The 12,947-nt window shown below is 39.9% G+C and overlaps 2 protein-coding genes across 8 annotated transcripts in view; both read left to right on the top strand.

Moving 5' to 3' along the window:
• The window catches only part of OTUD7A (OTU deubiquitinase 7A), a 388,360-nt gene that overhangs the window by 124,928 nt on the left and 250,485 nt on the right, over window positions 1-12,947 (top strand). The gene's annotated exons all lie outside the window — the stretch shown is intronic.
• On the top strand, window positions 9,416-9,984 carry LOC123330716 (28S ribosomal protein S16, mitochondrial-like). The gene is given in 1 exon segment (XM_044932805.2): window positions 9,416-9,984. A coding segment is annotated over 1 exon segment (450 nt). The 5' UTR covers window positions 9,416-9,534.

The raw sequence follows: 12,947 nt of genomic DNA, 5'->3' as shown, positions 1-12,947 counted from the left end.
TTTGAAAAGAGCACAGGTCATTCAAACATGCAGAATGACTACAGCAGAGCCTGGAGTGCTGGGAGAACTTCGGACTGGAAGGCAGAGCTGCCACATTGAACAGCCCCCAGTGGCATCACAGTCATACAGCCCATGGCAACCCTATTTGGCAGGTTGTAGCAGTTGAGAGCTACATTGCCTTTGGAGAAGGCGATGGCAACCCACTCCAGTACTCTTGCCTGGAAAATCCCATGGATGGAAGAGCCTGGTAGGCTGCAGTCCATGGGGTCGCTAAAAGTCGGACATGACTGAGCGACTTTACTTTCACTTTTCACTTTCATGCATTGGAGAAGGAAATGGCAACCCACTTCAGTGTTCTTGCCTGGAGAATCTCAAGGATGGTGGAGCCTGGTGGGCTGCCGTCTAATGGGGTCGCACAGAGTCGGACACAAATGAAGCGACTTAGCAGCAGCAGCAGTTGAGAGCATCTATAATTGAGAACACATTGGAGGAGGAATAGACCCATTAGAGTCTTGGGGATTTGAAACATATCTGGAGCAGTGATTCTCAGCCCTGGGGAGGGGGAAGCTTTGAAAAAAATCTCAATGCCAAGATGGCATCCCAGATTAATCACATTAAAATCAGTGAAAGTGAAGTCGCTCAGTCATGTCCGACTCTTTGCGACCCCATGGACTATAGCCTACCGGGCTCCTCAATCCATGGGATTTTCCAGGCAAGAATACTGGAGTGGGTTAGCCATTTCCTTCTCCAGGGGATCTTCCTGACCCAGGGATCGAACCCGGGTGTCCAGCATTGTAGGCAGATGCTTTACCGTCTGAGCTACCAGGGATTGCTAAATCAGGACTTTAAAAAACTCACATGACATTTTCATCGTTCATCCAGATGCCTTGTGGAGCATGCTGTTCCATTTTTTTTAAGATAGGAAACACTGGATGGGGTGCAGTTTGGGGAGGAGATTTTATCATTTTATTCAGAGATTGCAGTATCTGTGCTTCAACCAGGTGGAGATGTCGAAGAGGCAGTTAGTGCCAGGTCTGAAGCTAGAGAGACAAGGCTTAAGTTGAAGTGAGAAGACTCCCCCCAGTTCTGGGTGAATTGTCGATTGCTATATATTTTTAAAGCATATTAGTCTGGGGATGTTCTGATGAAATCCCTAGTCTTTATAAATAGCCATACATATGCAGTCTGCTTTGTGCAGTGTTCACAGAACTAGAGAAGGGAACACAGTTCTGGTATGGATGCAGGATGCTTGTAAAATACAGTTATAAGAGAGAGTGTTGAGGAAGGATGGGTTCTGTAGAGTTTGTGTGATCATACATACTAATTTCATATGTTGGTAGATAGATAAAAGACTCATAGATTGGTAAAAGACTCAGGCTCCTACACAATCAGTGCAGAGTCAGACCAGCTGAGTCTCCTGACCTACATGGCAGCATTATCCTTGACCATGTGCCCAGAGGGAAATGATGGCATACTTGAGCAGGAGAAGAGCTATTGTTTCTTGTTTTTGTGGGGTTTTTGGTATGAAAAACAGGTTGCTGTTTTTCTTCATTCAAATTGTACTCTCCCATTCCCACATTTCTAATAGACTTAAGAGGAAGTTGCTATCCCAAAGCAGTTTTTGAACTTGACAGCATGACCTTTTAGGCTGATAATTTACCAACTTTAAAATTAAGCAAAAAACCCAGCATTTGGGGATTTGTGTAAAATAAGAATCTAAGACATTGCTTTTTGTGTGTTCCATTAAAGTTCTTCAGATGTACTTCAGACCATTTGGCACAGTGTGTATGTTGGCAGTTGTTTCAGGGGAGCCTCTGGACGTTGTTTTGGGTGCTTGCCTTACTGTCTGAAGGATCATCAGTGGGTCAGCTGCATTTGTGGAAGCTGCTCTGCATCATCATTTATTTTCATGAGCTATGTCTTTCCAAAGCTCAAAACATTCTGCAGTTATCTTAAAGGTCTTCCTCATTAAATTCTAATTTATCGTGTAAAATATTATTTTGCCCAGATGACGGTGACCTGTAAGTACATTTAGAAAGTGAACTTACATTTTGTAGTGAGTTTATATTTATACCTCAGAGCCAGGGTACATGGTACACTACCGGGAAAAATGTTGGAACAGACCAGAAGTGACCAGGAGGCCGGTTCCCAAACTCCATCTTATGTTGTTGTTTAGCCTGTCTCGGTCTTCTCTGTCTGCATCCCTGGGGTTATCTGAAATAACGTTGCAGTCCCTTGCACCATCATGTTCCAGTGGCAGTAAGGGCAGCAGCACTAAGAGGGATGCAGTAAGATCTAACCTCTGTCACATCCTCTGTCTGTGCCAGGCACCCTTGATTACCCTATTTTATCTCTTCAGTAAAGGAGAAATGGCACCCTATAAGGAAAGTGCCATTTCCATCCTCCTCTTGCCCAGGTTTTAGGGTAGAATAGTTAGAACCCTGGCAGCATTTGCTCCAGTTTGAGTTGCAGAGATTCAGCACCTGGAGATTCGACCTGGAGATGAAGCCTTAATGGATCTGCTTCCATCCCAGACAGGAGCAGGAGATGGGACGTAGGGATAAATACGGTGCCACAGGAAGGTTGGGTTGGTATTGACAGGCATGGAGTGTGAAGAGCCCCCATGAGACGCATGCCTCTCTCTTTTCCACCTGCTCAGTCTCCCCTGGTTCTGGCATTACAGCTGCTCCTTGAGGTGAGCTGGAGAAGTCTGCTTTGAGGGCATGAATGGGTTCTCGCCGTCCTTACAACAGGAAGCAACAATGATGGCCACCGTGTGTCCAGCACACGGCTTTTGGCGCTCTTCTGCTCACGTGCACGAGAGATGCTGAGTAATTATTTGGCCTGCAGGTTTCATCAAAATCTCAGTTGTTGGTTGCCAGGTTCCTCTGTCCATGGGATTTCTCAGGCAGGAATACTGGAGTGGGTTGCCATTTCCTTCTATAGGGGATCTTCCTGACCCAAGGATCACACCTAAGTCTCTCGCATTGCAGGCAGATTCTTTACCGGCTGAGCCACCAGGGAAACCCAACCAATTTCTGTGGAATTCACTTATCTTGTATAGGATATTCCAGCTTATACTTGAGCTCAGTACTTTGTTTAGGATTAATAAAAATAGAGTGTATGGGAAAATAATTGATGTGTTCATGTCCTCAGAAGGAAACATGTCATTGCTGGCTCATAGGATATACATGTCTTAAATTTTAATCTAGGCAGTTTGAATAATTACCTAATTTAAGTTGAGTAATACCAAGCTGTTTTCCAAAGAGAAATCTCTTTGCTTCATATCCTCACCAAAACTTGGTCTAACAGACTTTAAAATTTATGCTCATGTGATGGATGTTTGAGTATCTCTTTTCCTTGATAACATGAAATTCAGCACCTTTTCATACTGTTTGTAACAACCCCACTCTGAAAGCAGTCTGAATGCCCATTGAGGGTAGAATGTATAAACAAATTGTGATATATCAATGCAAACGAATCCCGTGGTATTATAATGTTATGGATGTTCTTGTGCCCACTTTTTAAGTGACCATATCTGAATATTTCCATTGAGTAAATACCCAGGAATGGAATTGCCGGTTTACAGGATATTTTGTATGTTTTGCTTTAATAGATAGCTGCTGAATGGTTTTCTGTGCTGTTGTCCTAATTTATAGTTTCATGAGTGCAATTAACTTTTTCATAAATTTTATTTTGATATAATTCTGCACATACAGAAAAGTTACAAGACTAGTATAAGAACTCTCATATATATTTTACCCATATAAGCCAATTACAACCATATGTTTACCTCATTTGTACCCTCCACTTACCCTTCCTCATTCCCTTCCTTTATCTATATAATATAATGTTTTATATATATATACACACACATACATATTTACACATATATGTATGTATGTGTATATGGCAACCCACTCCAGTGTTCTTGCCTGGAGAATCCCATGGGCAGAGGGGCCTGGTGGGCTATGGTCTATGGGGTTGCAAAGAGTCGGACACGACTGAGCAACTAACACACACACACACACACATATGCCGTGCTTAGTCACTCAATTGTGTCCAACTTTGCAACATGGACTGTAGCCTACCAGGCTCCTGTGTCTGTGGGATTCTCCAGGCAAGAATACTGGAGTATGTAGCCATTCCCTTTTCCAGGGAATCTTCCTGATCCAGGGATCGAACCCAGGTCTTCTGCATTGTGGGTGATTCTTTACAATCTGAGCCACCAGAGAAGCCCATATATAAAAGTATCTGTAGGTATATGAGCATATATTTTATGTATATTTATCTGTTAGCAGTTTTTCTGAACTATTTGAGACATAGAGATATCAAGCCCATTTATCATGAAAAACTTAAGTGTATATTTCCTGAAAGAAGCCATTATGTTACATAACCACAGTACAATTAACTAAATTCAGAAATTTTAACATTGGTATAATTCTGTTATCTAATCCATAGTCTAGACTCAATTTTATAAATTCCCCCAGTAATTTCCTTTATAACTGTTTATTTTTCTGGTCAAAGGTTTAATTCAGAATCTTAGGTTACACTTAATTGTATGTTTTTAAAATCTGGAACATTTCCTAAACCTTTATCTATCTTGATCTTGATGTTTTCAAGAGTATGGACCAGTTAATTTGTAGAATGTTCCCCAATTTGGGTTTGCTGAGGTTTTTTGATTATTAGTCAGATTATGCATTTTTTTCAGTAATACCTCAGAAATAGTCCTACCTCCTTCCTAATCCTTTCTATCAAAAGACATGTAATGTTGATTTCTTTCTTTACTGGTTATGTTAACTGGTCACTTGGTTATGTAGTTAGGTTTCTCCCCTGTAAAAGTAGTGTTTCCCTTTTATAAATGAGTAGCATTTTTCTCATCCAAGTTTTGTCTCCTAGTTTTAGCGCCCTTTGATGAATTTCTTACTCTGTCACTTGTCTTATGTTGACATCTTCTGTGTGGAAGAACTTATTTGTTCATCTATTTCTATGAACTTGTAGACCTTATTTTAGCTAGTGAGTTTTATTCTGTTGCTTCCATTATTCCTTTTAATGCTCAGATTGCTCCAGATTTGACTGATAGAGGATTCCTCCAACTGAGCTTGAGTCCTTTGAATTTGTGCCCATTGTTATTTTAACACTTCTATTCTTTCCTCTATGACAAGGTATTCCAAGATCATTTGATGATGCTTCAGCTCAGAAATTGGAGAAGGCAATGGCAACCCACTCCGGTACTCTTGCCTGGCAAATTCCACAGACAGAGGAGCCTGGTAGGCTGCAGTCCATGGGGTCGCTAGGAGTCAGACACGACTGAGTGACTTCACTTTCACTTTTCACTTTCATGCATTGGAAAAGGAAATGGCAACCCACTCCAGTGTTCTTGCCTGGAGAATCCCAGGGATGGGCAAGCCTGGTGGGCTGCCCTGCCGTCTCTGGGGTTGCACAGAGTCAGACATGACTGAAACGATTTAGCAGCAGTAGCAGCAGCAGCTCAGAAATCAGCCTTTTTTGGAAGTCCTATTTCCATTTATTAGAGAATGTTATTCCTAAATGCAGAGAAGGCGATGGCACCCCACTCCAGTACTCTTGCCTAGAAAATCCCATGGACAGGGGAGCCTGGTGGGCTGCCATGGGGTCGCGAAGAGTCGGACACGACTGAAGCAACTTAGCAGCAGCAGCAGCAGCATTCCTAAATGAAGACATAGGTGCTGGATGTGCTCATTGCTTCTAAGCCTTTGCAGAATTAAGAAACGTGTATATATATGTAGAACTACTTATCCATCATGGGCTTCTCTTGTGGCTCGGCTGGTAAAGAATTCGCCTGCAATGCAGGAGACCTGGTTTAAATCCCTGGGTTGGCAAGATCTTCTGGAGAAGGGAAAGGCTACCCACTCCAGTATTCTGGCCTGGAGAATTCCATGAACTATACAGCCCATGGGGTTGCAAAGAGTCAAACACGACTAAGCGACTTTTACTTCACTTCACTTATCCATCTATCAGAAAAACAAGAGTTTATATTAATACTTTCAACCAATCAGCACTACCCTTTCCATATTTGTAACTCCCTTAACCAGTAATGGGATACCTTGCTTTCAGTTCCCTTAATACTTTTACTTATTTGCTCAAATCTAGAATATATGGGAAGTAGTATCAGAATTACCATTAAATACAAAGGAAAAAAATAAACCAACTAACTGTAGTTTGGTATTTGTGTGGGAGTATTTTTAGGTAAAATAAGTGAAATTCACATTTTAATTCCACGGTTCGGTAAATTCTGACAAATGCATGTACTCGTGTAAATTAAACCTCTATCAAGATATTGAAGTTTCGCATCACTGTGACTTTCCCCAGTCAGTACCCTCTTATTGTCGTTCAGTCACTAAGTTGTTTCCAACTCTTGGCAACCCCATGGACTGCAGCATGCCAGGCTCCTCTGTCCTCCACTATCTTCCTGAGTTTGCTCAAATTCATGCCGGTTGAGTCGGTGATGTTATCTAACCATCTCTGTCACTTTCTTCTCCTTTTGCCTACCCTGTCTTTCCCAGCATCAGGTCTTTTTCAGTGAGTTGGCTCTTCACATCAGGTGGCCAGAGAATTGGAGCTTCAGCTTCAGCATCAGTCCTTCCAATGAATATTCAGGACTGATTTCCTTTAGGATTGACTGCTTTAATTTCCTTTCAGTCTAAGGGAGTCTTCTCCAGTACCACATTTTGAAAGCATCAATTCTTTGGTGCTCAGCCTTCTTTATGGTACAACTCTCACATCCATACATGACTACTGGAAAAACCATAGCTCTGACTATATGGGTCTTCTTCAGCAAAGCAATGTCTCTGCTTTTTAATATGCTGTCCTGGTTTGTCATAGTTTTTCTTCCAAGGAGCAAGTGTCTTTTAATTTCATGGCTGCAGTCACTGTCCATAGTGATTCTGGACCCAATAAAATAAAATCTGTCACTGTTTCCACTTTTTACCCTTCTATTTGCCATGAAGTTTGATCAGGCTGGATGGCATGATCTTGAAAGTGAAAGTGAAAGTCACTCAGTTGTGTCCTATTCTTTAGGACCCCATGGACTATACAGTCCATGGAATTCTCCAGGCCAAAATACTGGAGTAGGTAGCCTTTCCCTTCTCCAGGGGATCTTCCCAACCCAGGGATCAAACCTAGGTCTCCCACATTGCCGGAAGATTCTTTATCAGCTGAGCCACAAGGGAAGCCATGATCTTAGTTTTTTTTAATATTGAGTTTCAAGCCAGCTTTTTTGCTCTCCTTTTTCATCTTCATTGAGATGATCTTTAGCTCCTCTTCACTTTCTGCCATTAGAATGGTATCATCTGTGTATCTAAGGTTGTTGGTATTTCTCCTCTAGAGGCAACCATTTTTCTAAACTTTTTTTTAGTGTAGATTTGTTTTGCCAAGTCTAAAACTTCATGTAAAAGGAACTATACTATTTGATTTCTCTTATTTGCAGCTTTTGTGAGATTCACCCACATGGCTTCATGTAGCCAAAGTTTGTCCCTTTTTATTATTGACTATTAAGTATTACCCATGGAGGAGGGCACAGCAACCCACTTCAGTATTCTTGCCTGTAGAAGAATCCCATGGACAGAGGAGCCTGGTGGGCTGCAGTCCATAGGGTCCCAAAGAGTCAGACACGACTGAAGCAACTTAGCGTGCAATAAGTATTACTTCATAAAAAATACCAAAATTAGTTATCCATTCTCTTCTTGATTGACATAAGATTGTGATATTGTGCATATTGTGGCTTTGACCATTCCTTTACACAACTTTGTGTGGACACGAGTTTTCATCCTCTTAGATAAATACCTAAAAGTGGAGCTGCCAGATCATAAGGTTGGTGTATGCTTAGTTTTGTAGAAAAGTACCAAATATTTACCAAATTAGTTTCATTATCTTTATAATCCCTCCAGGATTATGAGAGAATTCTAGGTGCTCCACATCCACACCAACATTTGATGTCAGAGTTTTAAATTTGAGCCATTCTACTTTGTATCAGATAGGGTATCTCTCTGTGGTTTTAACTCCTGATAGCTAGTGATACTGAGCACATTTTCATGTACTTACTGTCAGTTCTGTATATTCCTTTAAAGTTCCTTTAACAATCTTTTGTCTTTTTTTTTTTTTAAGTGGGTTGTCTTTTCAATGTTGTCATAGTTTTTTAATGATTCTGCAAATAAGTCATTTGTCAGGTATATGTCTTATGGATATTTTTTCTAGTTTATGATTTGTCTTTTTTTCTAAATAGTGTTTTTGATGAATTGATATGTTGAATATTGATAAAGCCTAATATATTGATTTTTTTTCTCTTTTGTGATTGTTGGTCTTTGTATCCTAAGAAATCCTTACCTTCCCCTAGGTTGCAGAGATATAATCCTAAATTTTATTCTAAAAATTTTATAGCTTTAGCTTTAATGTTTAGTTTTGTGATCCATCTTGAATTAATTTTTATGTGTGGTATTAGGTAGGGTTGAGGTACATTATTTTTCCATATGAAAATGTAGCTCTTCCCCATACCATCTGTTGAAATATTTCTTTTCATCATTGAGTTGCTTTGGCACATTTGTGGGTCTGTTTCCAGACCCTCTGTTTGGTCCCACTGATCTGCATATTTGTCTTCACATATATATCAGACTGTCTTCACATATATATCATTTTTATTACTATAGCATTGTTGTAATCCTTGAAATTTTATGACTTTCATCTTTAGTCTTTATCAAGATAATTTTATCTATCTTGGGCAGTTGAATTTTCATTTAATTTTTAGACTTATTTTATCAGTTTCTATAAAAATGCTGCTGGTATTTGTAAATAGAATTTCATTGAATCTACAGATCAATTTTGGGATAACTGACCATGATAGTGACTCTCTGAATCCTTAAACATGGTATATTGCTCCATTTGTTTAGGTAGGTCTTCTCTAATTTCTCTCAACCAAGTTTTATGTTTCAGTGTAGAAAGTCTTGGTATTTCTTACTAAATTTATTCATAAGTATTTTTTCCAAAGTCACTGTAAATTTATTTAGTTTAATTGTACTTTCTGACTGTTTACTGCTAATATATATAGATACAAATGATTCTTTGTGTATTAGCCTTGTAACTTGCAGTCTTGCTAAATGCATTTATTTGTTATAGAGTTCTTAGAATTTTCTGTTCTGACATTCATGTCATCTGCAAAAAGAGAAGCTTTTCCTTTTCAACCCTTTTCACTTATTTCACTGGCTAGGATTTCCAGGTGTTCAGACTGAATATGCTTACCTTGGTCCTAATATTAAGGGAAAACAGTTTAATATTATACCATAAAGTCTGATGATAGGTATAGGATTTTTTAATATAAGTGTACTGGCACTGAGGTGCCTGGGTTGGGGTCATGGAGGGGTGAGGCTGTTTCAGTATTGACTTTTCCAGTTGGTTCTCTATGCTGCCTGAGGCACTAGAGCCAATTACCTACCATGCAGCCATTGGAAAGCTCCAAGGCATCTCAGCTGGTCCACAGCCCCAGCGCCCTCTGGCTGTGCCATGGTCCAGCTCACTACTGTCCTCTACAAGGCCTACCATGGAGGCCACTTAACCATCCACCTTGCCCTGGGTGGCTGTACCAAATGGCCTTTTTACCACATTGTGGTTTTCCCCAACAAGTGTCCCAAGGATGGCCATTTAATGGAGCAGCTGGGCTCCTATGATCCAATGTCCAATAATTATGGAAAGAAACTCATTGCTCTCAACCTGGACCAGATGTGGCATTGTATTGGTTGTGGAGCCCACCTCTCTAAGCCTGTGGAAAATTTTGTGGGTCTTTCTGGCTATTTCCCTCAGCATCTAATGGTGGTCACAAATGCTGAGAGGTTGTGACAGAAACAGGCATGATAAGTCCTCTTAGCTGCTCAGAAAACAGATACAGAAGCTACAGAAACAAGAGAATTGACTTCAGTGAACATAGCAGTGGGAACAAGGTTGAAGTCCTCTTAAAATATTTGTGCAAAGTTCTTAGTTTTATTATATTTAGAGGTCTATAAATAGAATTAAGTAAAAAAGTAATAATAATATTGTCTATTTAATTTTTTAACAGTTATAGCACTACTCAAATTTTCTGTTATTTAACAGCAACTTTGAGGACTTCCCTGGTGGCTCAATGGCTAAGACTCCACGTTCCCAATGCAGGGGGCCCGGGTTCCATCCCTGGTCAGGGAACTAGATACCACATGCTGCAGCTAAGAGTTTGCATGCCACAACCAAGACCCTCCCTATGCAGCCAAATAAGTAAAAATAAATATTTTTAAAAATAAGTCAGTTTTTGTAATTTTATTTTTGTTTTTAAATTTGTCCAATTTGTCTATCAGTTCAGTTTAGTCGCTCAGTTGTGTCCGACTCTTTGCGACCCCATGAATCGCAGCACGCCAGGCCTCCCTGTCCATCACAAACTCCCGGAGTTCACTCAAACTCACGTCCATCGATTCAGTGATGCCATCCAGCCATCTCATCCTCTGTCGTCCCCTTCTCCTCCTGCTCCAATCCCTCCCAGCTTCACAGTCTTTTCCAATGAGTCAGCTCTTCGCATGAGGTGGCCAAAGTACTGGAGTTTCAGCTTTAGCATCATTCCCTCCAAAGAAATCCCAGGGCTGATCTCCTTCAGAATGGACTGGTTGGATCTCCTTGCAGTCCAAGGGACTCTCAAGAGTCTTCTCCAACACCACAGTTCAAAAGCATCAATTCTTCGGTGCTCAGCCTTCTTCACAGTCCAACTCTCACATCCATACATGACCACAGGAAAAACCATAGCCTTGACTAGACGGACCTTTGTTGGCAAAGTAATGTCTCTGCTTTTGAATATGCTATCTAGGTTGGTCATAACTTTCCTTCCAAGGAGTAAGAGTCTTTTAATTTCATGGCTGCAGTCACCATCTGCAGTGATTTTGGAGCCCAGAAAAATAAAGTCTGACACTGTTTCCACTGTTTCCCCATCTATTTCCCATGAAGTGATGGGACCGGATGCCATGATCTTTGTTTTCTGAATGTTGAGCTTGAAGCCAACTTTTTTACTCTCCATTTTCACTTTCATCAAGAGGCTTTTGAGTTCCTCTTCACTTTCTGCCATAAGGGTGGTGTCATCTGCATATCTGAGGTTATTGATATTTCTCCTGGCAATCTTGATTCCAGCTTGTGCTTCTTTCAGTCCAGCATTTCTCATGATGTACTCTGCATATAAGTTAAATAAGCAGGGTGGCAATATACAGCCTTGAGGTACTCCTTTTCCTATTTGGAACCAGTCTGTTGTTCCATGTCCAGTTCTAACTGTTGCTTCCTGACCTGCATACAGATTTCTCAAGAGGCAGGCCAGGTGGTCTGGTATTCCCATCTCTTTCAGAATTTTCCACAGTTTATTGTGATCCACACAGTGAAAGGCTTTGGCATAGTCAATAAAGCAGAAATAGATGTTTTTGTGTAGTATAAGTTTATCAATAATATTCTTTTCATGAAACTAATTGTTGATTTTGTTGATCCTATCTGCCATCTATGTGTTTTATTATGATCTTCCTTCTAATTCCTTTGTGTTTATTTTGCTAGTTTTTTCTCCCACTTTGAAATGGCTGCTTGGCTCATGAATTTTTGGTCCTTTTTATTTTCTCATTATGCACTGAAAACAATAAAACTTCCTCTAACTATTGCTTTTATTATATCCCACAAGTTTTGATAGGAAATATTTCAATTAATTTAGTTCAAAATCTTTTATTATTTCAGTTTTGATTTTTCTTTCACTCTTAAGTTATTTATTTCATCTTACTTTTCATAGGGGAAACCTGATAGCTCAGGTGATTTTTCCTATTGACTTTATTTACATTTTTGAACATTTAACTATGAAAATATAAAATATATGTAAATGTACACAGAATAATATAATGAATCCCCATGTACTCATCTTTAATGACTATCCAGTTATGTCCAAACTTGTTTTTTCTTGCCTACTGCTACTTCAGCCTCCTATATTATTTTGGAGCAAATCCTATGGTTATTTGTATGGGTTAAATTTTTTAACTATATGGGAATTTGCTAGTTATCTGTCTGACTTGTTTCTTTAGAGAACATTTTAAGTTCATTTGAAATTTCTTGTGATACTCTTTACATCCCAAAATGTAAGAAATATTTTTTTAATGTCCCATGCATACTAAAAACATTTTGTATTCTGCAGCTCTTGAAAGTGTAATTCTATATGTCAAATAGGTGAAGTTTGTCAAAAATACATTCAAATTTTTAATGTCCCCACTCATATTTGATCTGATCACTAGGAAGTAATTCTCTTTATCACTAGTAAATGCTTCTACCTCTCATATTAACAGAGCTACACCAGTTTTCTGGTGATTATAATTTGCATAGTGTATTTCCTACCTTACCTTTAAAATTTCATCTTTTCTGTATCTTTACACGTAGGAAAGCTTTTATAAATAGTATATTGTTGAATTTTGTATTCAGTCTGCCAATTTATTGCTTTTAACTGAAGCATCTGGTGTCTTTACATTTAATTTAATTAGTGACACATTTAGGTTTAAATCTACTCATCTCATCTTGTGCTTCTTTACTTGTTTTACATCTGCTCCCCTCGCCCCCTGCCTTGTTTATTGCCTTCTTTTGGATTCTTTTTCAAATCGATTTTTCAAAATATATCAAGATTTCAACCCCTTCTCACCACCCCCACTGCTGCTGTCCCGCCCAGACCATCTCCTTCCTCTGGGTGAGGCGGTGGCCTCCTGACTCATCTCCCTGCTTCTGTCCTTCCTCCCACTCCCCGCCCTCCCCCGGCCATCTGCTCACTAAGCAGCAGCCAGAGTGAGCCTCTTCGCATGTCAGCTAGTTTCCCCTCCCTACAAAGCCTGCCTTGGTGCCTGTGTAGAGTGAGCGCTGTCCATGGTGCTTAGGGGAACGTCATGGCCTTGTGC

This window comes from Bubalus bubalis, chromosome 20 (assembly GCF_019923935.1).
Source record: "Bubalus bubalis isolate 160015118507 breed Murrah chromosome 20, NDDB_SH_1, whole genome shotgun sequence".
Lineage (NCBI taxonomy): Eukaryota > Metazoa > Chordata > Mammalia > Artiodactyla > Bovidae > Bubalus > Bubalus bubalis.
This window is presented reverse-complemented; position numbering and strand designations above follow the sequence as displayed.